The sequence below is a fragment of the Sinocyclocheilus grahami genome, unplaced genomic scaffold, assembly GCF_001515645.1.
Source record: "Sinocyclocheilus grahami isolate Dianchi unplaced genomic scaffold, SAMN03320097.WGS_v1.1 scaffold302.1, whole genome shotgun sequence".
Taxonomy (NCBI): Eukaryota; Metazoa; Chordata; class Actinopteri; order Cypriniformes; family Cyprinidae; genus Sinocyclocheilus; species Sinocyclocheilus grahami.
The window spans coordinates 1,461,585-1,471,192 of NW_015505481.1; the positions used below are offsets into that span (position 1 = coordinate 1,461,585).

The following is a 9,608-nucleotide window of genomic DNA, read 5'->3' on the forward strand; positions in this document are numbered from 1 at the left end:
GGTCATTCCTCACATATGGAATGAAGGGAGACAGCGACCCCTTTAGTGAAAGTTTGGTACTGGACCCTCCATCACAATAATCTTTCTTTCTTTCTTTCTTTCTTTCTATTGTCTTTTTATATTTAGCGATTACTGACCCTTCACTTCTCCTTTTAATACTATTATTATTAATTTTGTTGTTGTTGTTGTTGATTGTGATCCTGGAGCACAAAACCAGTCTCAAGTCGCTGGGGTATATTTGTAGCAATAGCCAACAATACACTGTATGGGTCAAAATTAGACTTTTCTTTTATGCCAAAACTCATTAGGATATTAAGCAAAGATCATGTTCCATGAAGATATTTTGTACATTTCCTACCATAAATACATCAAAACTTAATTTTTGATTAGTAATATGCATTGCTAAGAACTTCATTTGGACAACTTTAAAGTCGATTCTCTCAATATTTGGATTTTTTTGCACCCTCAGATTCCAGATGTTCAAATAGTTGGCCAAATATCGTCCTATCCTAACAAACCATACATCAATGGGAATCTTATTTATTCAGCTTTCAGACGATGTATAAATCTCAATTTTAAAACATTGTCCCTTATGACTGGTTTTGTGGTCCAGGGTCACATATTTTTCAATTCTGTTTATGGTTACCATACCTGTGTTACCTGGATCTGAATAAAGAATACATCGCAAATCTAAAGCAATTATTTATTGAATGGAATACAGACTGCATATTACACCTGTCAGCTGTTTTGATATTGAGTAGGGTCTGTGGTTAATATCTTGTCAACACCACATAAAGGCCAGTACTTTATGACTAGATTCCTGTAGTTCTGTGCAATCATCGCACTTCCGCAAAGCTACCTCAGCGGCTGAACAGCCTTCACAAGCACAGCAACAGGTTTACGCAGTACCCGGAAGTACCACAAACGAAAACAACAGGTGAGTGATCGATAATTCCTCTGAAAGATACATTAGGACAGATTATTAAAAGATGATGTGTTTATATACGATTAGTCGACATAAGGATGGAGTTCTTTGATTTTCTTTGAAGTATGCCATTTTTTCCCTATAATATCTAGTTTCTTAATTCAAAATACATTTTTCTGAAGTTTAGAATATAGTTTATACCTTAAGATTCTCGTGGTGGTTTATTATCACTTGGTTTATTTAAATTATTTTCGTAGAAATCTAGAAGGAACAACGTTGAGTACATTTGTATGTTGAACAGGTTGGATTCGTTTATGGGCATCATGCTTTTTATTTTCTTAGTTTCTATTTTAAAATATTCGTTAACAGCGTGTGATTAATTAAAACCCCTCCATTCAGGAATCATAAGTCATGGATAAGAACATCCAACTGGATTTTGAGAACCAGTTCAATGATGTGGTCTCAAGACTACAATCAAAGAAGATGTTTCAGTCGGACTGGGACATTGCCTCGTTTGCAGTTTTCTTCATCTTTATAGGCAAGATAGAATTATGCAAAAATAAGAAATGAAGAGAAGTAATTAAGAATCATTAAGGCGATGTTAAATGTCCGTAGGCATGGTCCTGTTGCTGGTTATCTTGGTTCTCATCCGCTGCTGTTGCTGCTGCTGCTGTGATGAGAAGGTCAGAATGCTACTGGTGTAAACTCACAGACAACCTATCTATAGATTCATGAAATACAATACAACTGTCATGACATCTGTGGTGACAGCAAGTGTTTCCACGTTACAGCCAAGACGACAGAAGGTGGGCATCGATAATATGGGAATGCAGCTGTGATCTTCCAGAAACAACAGGCACCAGTACATCTATTTTTTTCTATCAGTTATGCCACCTAAACATTATTTATATGTGAACAAGTAAAATAATGGAGGAAGGAGAAAGATATTTTAGGTAGATACTTCCTTTTAGGGATGATAAAAGCAAAAACCTTTCCCTACGGTGTAAAAATGCTGTTAATATTTACCCAGGAAACACATGATTTAAGTTGCTTTGTCCATTGTAGATACCAGATCCACTTCATCAGAGATTTTATATACAAGCTTGCTCACCAGTTTTGAAGATATTGGTTACTTAAACACTTTATTGAAGCAGGTTATAGCAACTTTCCTGGATGGAACCAGTGCTTAACAAATGGCCTCTATTGAAATGAACCTGTTTTTAGTTGTTCTTTGCACAGTGCGTTTAATCGGTTAATCTGGAACCTAGCAGTTAAGACTGGTCTTCCCAGATGCCACTTAACCTACAATCTCTTCTTCAACCAGCCTTCTCCACGATTTAAGTGTTTTTAGTGGATTTCTTTCAAATGCCTGCCTTTTAAATCTGAAATGTATATAATACAGAACCTACACACTGCAGAGGATGAAAATGCCAATGAGACTTGCAAACCGATAAGCAATGCTTTACTTGTGAACGCTACCTTGGAAAAAGTAGTGTCAATATTTAACTTTTTATAATGTACCACATTGTTTGTATAACTTTTAGACTTTGTAAACAAAACCTAAAATACATACCATTAAATTAACAGCATATAGCAAATAAAATGTACCTTTGCCTATTTTATTTAGACATAAGCACTGTACAATTTATTCAGTGTAAAGTATATTGAGAAATGGGAGAAGAGCAAAGTAAAGTTCATAATGTTGATAGTATGTTTATTGCACAAAATATTCCATATGAAGCATGAAATATACATGAAAATAGCTTAGGTTTTACTTAAACGTGAATCAATATTCAAATTAACATGCATGAAATCAATAAGGACACGAATTAAGTGCATTTAACATGAAATAAATAAAAATGTAGCAATAAATAAACAAGGCTGACAAAGTAACAAAGCCGACAGAGCAACCTTTCTGTAATGATCACAAACCCTGAACAGCATCTGAACTATCGCTCGACATAATATTCCTTTTTTCCATCATGGAATGCTGAACTCTGCTCCCTAATCAGCCAGCTTCAGGAATGCGTGTAGTTTTAATGGAACATGAAGTCCTGATACGTTCACTGTTATCTGTCATTTAGTGTTAATATAGTCATACCACAGTTGAGTCACAATGGCAAATACACTATTGGTCATTTATGCACATTCATAAGCGTATGATAATGGTCTCAATGCATTGATGATAGTCCCTGGCATCAGAGAATGTTCAAGTGTTACAACCCCCTGGACTAAAAAGGCAAAAACACTGGTAAAAGGAGTTTGAAGTGGTCTCGCAACAAATCAACTGGAATATTTCACAGTTTTTGTGACAAATAAGAACGTAAGCATTGTGGATTTAGTAGCATTTCCTTCCTAAAGCCTAAATGCATATAGATGAGGTTAACTTCAATATAGGCAAGATTACTGACAAACAGTCAACACTGACAATGACAAATACTGCAGAAACACAAAAACATGTCACTGAATACCTTCATCTGAAGAGTCTGTCGTTTCAAATGAATGAATTCAGTTTGTATACTACATACACGGCGCACTCTACTTCTGCTGCAGAACACATACTGAACAATAAAGCACACAAAATGAATAAATCCATGGTCATATAGTAAAGTCACAACAGATTATTTCAGGGAGCTTGTTCATGGAATACTTTGTTCCTAGTGCATCCTTGAGCATAATAATTTTATCATATTTATTATCGCTGACTGTAGAGTTTTGGTCAGATATAGCTTAAAAGAGTCTGTAGTTCCAGAAACTAGAGAAGACAGAAATCTGCAAAAAAGAAAGGAACATGTGAACTGATCAGCTATTAGGCAATGAAGCATAGATTGCAGCATTCCATTTAGATCTGCTCCCCTTTTTTGGGAAAGTTTTGCTTTGTGTTTTGCAAAGCAAATGGTGTATCACAGATATTTGAATTAGTCTACAGGACAATCATTAACAACAACTGGTGAGTTCTACCTGTTCTGATCCACATTTTACAATACAGTTCAACGTTTGGGTTTAATACATTTTATTTTACGTTTTTTTTTTTTATATAAAGAAGTTAATACTTTTATTCAGCAAGGATGCATTACATTGATTAAAAAAGGTACAGTAAAAGAGAACTATGTTTTAAATTATATTTCAAATCAATTCTGTTCTTTTAAACATTCATCAAAACCTGAAAAATGCATTTTCAGGTTTTCATTATATATATACAGTGGGTACGGAAAGTATTCAGACCCCTTAAAATTTTCACTCTTTGTTATATTGCAGCCATTTGCTAAAATCATTTAAGTTCATTTTTCCCCTCATTAATGTACACACAGCACCCCATATTGACAGAAAAACACAGAATTGTTGACATTTTTGCAGATTTATTAAAAAAGAAAAACTGAAATATCACATGGTCCTAAGTATTCAGACCCTTTGCTGTGACACTCATATATTTAACTCATGTGCTGTCCATTTCTTCTGATCATCCTTGTGATGGTTCTACACCTTCATTTGAGTCCATCTGTGTTTGATTATACTGATTGGACTTGATTTGGAAAGCCACACACCTGTCTATATAAGACCTTACTGCTCACAGTGCATGTCAGAGCAAATGAGAATTATGAGGTCAAAGGAACTGCCTGAAGAGCTCAGAGACAGAATTGTGGCAAGGCACAGATCTGGCCAAGGTTACAAAAAAATTTCTGCTGCACTTAAGGTTCCCAAGAGCACAGTGGCCTCCATTCCTTAAATGGAAGACGTTTGGGATGATCAGAACCCTTCCTAGAGCTGGCCGTCCGGCCAAACTGAGCTATCGGGGGGGAAGAGCCTTGGTGAGAGAGGTAAAGAAGAACCCAAAGATCACTGTGGCTGAGCTCCAGAGATGCAGTCGGGAGATGGGAGAAAGTTGTAGAAAGTCAACCATCACTGCAGCCCTCCACCAGTCGGGGCTTTATGGCAGAGTGGCCCGACGGAAGTCTCTCCTCAGTGCAAGACACATGAAAGCCTGCATGGAGTTTGCTAAAAAACACCTGAATAAGATTCTCTGGTCTGATGAGACCAAGATATAACTTTTTGGCCTTAATTCTAAGCGGTATGTGTGGAGAAAACCAGGCACTGCTCATCACCTGTCCAATACAGTCCCAACAGTGAAGCATGGTGGTGGCAGCATCATGCTGTGGGGGTGTTTTTCAGCTGCAGGGACAGGACGACTGGTTGCAATCGAGGGAAAGATGAATGCGGCCAAGTACCGGGATATCCTGGACGAAAACCTTCTCCAGTGTGCTCAGGACCTCAGACTGGGCCGCAGGTTTACCTTCCAACAAGACAATGACCTTAAGCACACAGCTAAAATAATGAAGGAGTGGCTTCACAACAACTCTGTGACTGTTCTTGAATGGCCCAGCCAGAGCCCTGACTTAAACCCAATTGAGCATCTCTGGAGAGACCTAAAAATGGCTGTCCACCAACGTTTACCATCCAACCTGACAGAACTGGAGAGGATCTGCAAGGAGGAATGGCAGAGGATCCCCAAATCCAGGTGTGAAAAACTCGTTGCATCTTTCCCAAAAAGACTCATGGCTGTATTAGATCAAAAGGATGCTTCTACTAAATACTGAGCAAAGGGTCTGAATACTTAGGACCATGTGATATTTCAGTTTTTCTTTTTTAATAAATCTGCAAAAATGTCAACAATTCTGTGTTTTTCTGTCAATATGGGGTGCTGTGTGTACATTAATGAGGAAAAAAAATTAACTTAAATGATTTTAGCAAATGGCTGCAATATAACAAATAGTGAAAAATTTAAAGGGGGTCTGAATACTTTCCGTACCCACTGTATATAAAAGCACAATGTTTTCAACATTGATAATAAGAAATGTTTCTTAAGCAGCAAATTAGCATATTAGGATGATTTTTGAAGAATGGGGTAATAGCTGCTGAAAATTCAGCTCTGCCATCACAGAAATAAATAACATTTTAATATACATTCAAATAGAAAATTACTTTAAATTGCAATATTTCACAATATTATTGTATTTTTGGTCAAATAAATGCAGCCTTGGTATAGGAGACATTTTTCAAAAATATTTGTAAAAATTCTTAGCAACCACACACATTTAAATAGTTGTGAATGTTTGACTTTAATTTTACATTCACTGTTCTAGGTGGAATACAAAAGAGTGCTGAAGTAATACCATCAGACATACTTTAAACAAAAAAAAAATCTTTGAAAATCATTGTCAGCAATTTAGAATGATCCTACAAATTCTATTAATCAAAATACATGTTTTTTTTTTTTAGGTATTAGAATATCAAGGCAATTAATCAACAATTAATGCAGCACTAATGCAAAACTCCGTAGCTCTGAAAACCCTCTGACGTTGTTCTGTTACCATGCATTGTTCTTAAATTATGACAGTGACTGTGCAGGGGAGATGACCATCGTTACCATATCAACAGGCCACACCCACCTTATCTTTGAGCTGCTGACAGAGCTGCAGGGAAATGGTGAAAAACACCAGAGTGTCATTCAGCCACGGCACCACACACTCCACCTTATGGACGTGGCTCACCTCAAACTTGGTGTTGTTGTATTCGCTTGAGGACAAAAATCAAATGTGACAAAAACACATTATGAAACTGTAGGAGACTGACTGCTGGTGTTGCAGCATGAAAACAGGAAACGTGATGAGCACTTACAACATCACTCCTGGATTATGCAGCACTGAACTTCCTGCTGATTTGAAGTTCTAACAGAAAACAAAAAGATTTCTTAAGCAGCAAATTAGCATATTAGGATGATTTTTGAAGAATGGAGTAATATCTGCTGAAAATTCAGCTCCGCCATCACAGAAATAAATAACATTTTATTATATATTCAAATAGAAAATTACTTTAAATTGCAATATTTCACAATATTATTGTATTTTTGGTCAAATAAATGCAGCCTTGGTATAGGAGACATTTTTCAAAAATATTTGTAAAAATTCTTAGCAACCACACACACATTTAAATAGTTGTGAATGTTTGACTTTAATTTTACATTCACTGTTCTAGGTGGAATACAAAAGAGTGCTGAAGTAATACCATCAGACATACTTTAAACAAAAAAAAAATCTTTGAAAATCATTGTCAGCAATTTAGAATGATCCTACTAATTCTATTAATCAAAATACATTATTTTATTTTTTTTAGGTATTAGAATATCAAGGCAATTAATCAACAATTAATGCAGCACTAATGCAAAACTCCATAGCTCTGAAAACCCTCTGACGTTGTTCTGTTACCATGCATTGTTCTTAAATTATGACAATGACTGTGCAGGGGAGATGACCATCGTTACCATATCAACAGGCCACACCCACCTTATCTTTGAGCTGCTGACAGAGCTGCAGGGAAATGGTGAAAAACACCAGAGTGTCATTCAGCCACGGCACCACACACTCCACCTTATGGACGTGGCTCACCTCAAACTTGGTGTTGTTGTATTCGCTTGAGGACAAAAATCAAATGTGACAAAAACACATTATGAAACTGTAGGAGACTGACTGCTGGTGTTGCAGCATGAAAACAGGAAACGTGATGAGCACTTACAACATCACTCCTGGATTATGCAGCACTGAACTTCCTGCTGATTTGAAGTTCTAACAGAAAACAAAAAGATTGTGCATTTTAAAACGCACACGTTCTTAAGAATAACTGTAAAAAAGTTTTGTTTTTTTAGTGCCGATGGCTTGATACCTTAGTAGTGTTAGGCTGCAGTACATGTAGTTGATACACTGTCAAACACAGTTTACTGAGATTGATATAGAAGTTCACCATCACATCACCAGGCATTGGAGGCGTGAACATTTTCTAGAAAGAACAGGAGAAATATTCACAAGAGCACATGGAGAATCCACATTAAGATCAAGTGATGATCCACATACTAACCATTAGGCCACTAGCTGCGAGCTCAGGAAGCGTCATGCTGGCCGGGGTCGTCAGTCTGTTTCTGGCTCGGGTCAACTGAAGCATTACTGCATCCATAAGCTGAAACATCAGAGTAATGTCACTAAGTGCAATCTCACTTCACATACAGTACCAGTGAACATGTTGACTAAGGAAGAGAGTGTAAGCTGTAGCGCACAACGTCTTTAAATATACTCATGGAGAGCTCAGTTCTGCATATATGAACCACACAAGTACACATGAAGAAAACCGGGGGCCAAACATCTCAAACATTTTTTAAGAAGGTTCTAGAGAGAAAAAACTTAGAATGATTTTTAAGAATATTCTTTTCGGTAATCTAAGTAACCTTTTATAGTTGAGGTAAATTTTTGTTGGACTTTACGGTCATATTTATGGACAGTGGTTTTTTTTTTTTTTCATTTAAAAAATTACAACAATTTTGTTAGCATTTAGCACGTTTGCGCTAGCAGCACACACACATATAGGACACAAGAAAGATGGAGCACAACATCTTGAGATATGCTCTTTAAAAATGACTTGGTTTAAAATAGATGGCACATTAAAAAAAAAGTGTCTGAGTGCAGACAGTAATAAGAATGGTAATCTGCAGGCAGCACAAAAAGACAGCTGCCTTAAAAAGTAAAAAAAAAAAAATTGTAAATATGAGAACTTATTAAGAATGTACAAAAGAATGCATGTATTGGTTTTAAGAAGTTTTCTTCTTTTCTCAGAAGATTTTTGTGAATCTGGCCCCTGGACATCAACTTCAAATGTTTGTGAAATATAAACCTTATTGTATGGTGAAATACAAACCTTATTGACTTCAGCCCCAGTTTTGAAGGTGTAACTCTCGTCACGGCTGCTTAGTAACTGCAGAGCCTGATTCACATGGTTTCGGGCATCCTGAATCTGAGGAGGGGCAAGATGCGTTTAACAGCTATTTTACAATATAAAAACCACCCCAAAAGAGATTATGTTGAAACAAGGCATTTTTAAGATCTTGTTTTGATTTATTCATTCATTTATGTTTTTGTTTTTTTTAAAGATCATTGAGAGAGAGAGAAACATCACCTGCTGCAGTTTCCACTGTTTATCATCGCGGAATGCAAAATGCATGACTTGACTGCTTTTAGCGACTTTAATATTAATATCCTGCAAAGAAAAAAAGAAAAAGGTAAAAAGGATTCTTTCCATTTTATATGGAGTCTAATAACAGCAAAAGTAATCAATGAGCTCAGATAAACTGCACTGCAAAGTGTCGTTGCAATTCCACTGGCTGACATAAAGACGTTTTGTTAAATGTACTTATGTACTATGTACTTAATCATGCAGTGTAAGAATTACTTATAATGTTATTTTGTCAATCATTAAAGAAAAAGAAAAAAAAAGAAGGAAAAAAAAGTCTGATAGCCCCTCCCCCTTCACTATGTAATTAAAGCTGGAGTGTCCAACATTGTTTTTCCCCCCTGGTTATTTAAGTGCATTATCCGCATATTTAAAGTGCACTTTTTCCTTTTTGGAATTTTCAGTGTGAACATATTACTCGCACTATTTACACTACAAAACATCATAGAATAGTGCACAAGTACGTGATTTGGGATGCACCTATAGTAAAATATATATATTATACATTTTAAAAAGTCCAACTGAAATACCAGAAGCAAAGCAGTGCCTTTATTTTCATGATGTTGTGAACAGTGTTGGGGGTAGTAGTAACGAGAGTTACGTAATCAGATTACTTTTTTCAAGTAACTAG

At 36.2% G+C, this 9,608-nt stretch overlaps 2 protein-coding genes across 2 annotated transcripts in view; one reads left to right on the forward strand and one right to left on the reverse strand.

The window, feature by feature from the left end:
* The first annotated feature begins 799 nt into the window (after nt 1–799).
* Nucleotides 800–2,542, forward strand: LOC107601279 (small integral membrane protein 22-like). The gene is made up of 4 exons (XM_016293410.1): nt 800–937; nt 1,325–1,463; nt 1,541–1,608; nt 1,717–2,542. Exons 2-4 carry the CDS (start codon nt 1,337–1,339, stop codon nt 1,762–1,764), a joined length of 243 nt encoding a protein of 80 aa, XP_016148896.1. The 5' UTR covers nt 800–937; nt 1,325–1,336; the 3' UTR covers nt 1,765–2,542.
* Nucleotides 2,543–2,622: 80 nt separating this feature from the next.
* The window catches only part of LOC107601278 (protein rogdi homolog), a 10,497-nt gene continuing 3,511 nt past the window's right edge, over nt 2,623–9,608 (reverse strand). The window contains exons 7-11 of the mRNA XM_016293409.1: nt 7,835–7,933; nt 7,643–7,756; nt 7,496–7,545; nt 7,267–7,393; nt 2,623–3,697 (exon numbers count right to left, since the gene is read on the reverse strand). Coding sequence (XP_016148895.1) covers nt 3,656–3,697; nt 7,267–7,393; nt 7,496–7,545; nt 7,643–7,756; nt 7,835–7,933 — 432 coding nt within the window. The 3' untranslated portion in view covers nt 2,623–3,655. The remainder of the gene's footprint in view (nt 3,698–7,266; nt 7,394–7,495; nt 7,546–7,642; nt 7,757–7,834; nt 7,934–9,608) is intronic.

What these genes read in the sequence shown, in the direction of transcription:
- LOC107601279 (XM_016293410.1), top strand. Translation starts at nt 1,337, where the DNA reads ATGGATAAGAACATCCAACTGGATTTTGAGAACCAGTTCAATGATGTG. An exon ending in AGTTTTCTTCATCTTTATAG is followed by an intron (nt 1,464 to 1,540) that starts GCAAGATAGAAT and finishes AAATGTCCGTAG; the next exon opens with GCATGGTCCTGTTGCTGGTT. An exon ending in GCTGCTGCTGTGATGAGAAG is followed by an intron (nt 1,609 to 1,716) that starts GTCAGAATGCTA and finishes TCCACGTTACAG; the next exon opens with CCAAGACGACAGAAGGTGGG.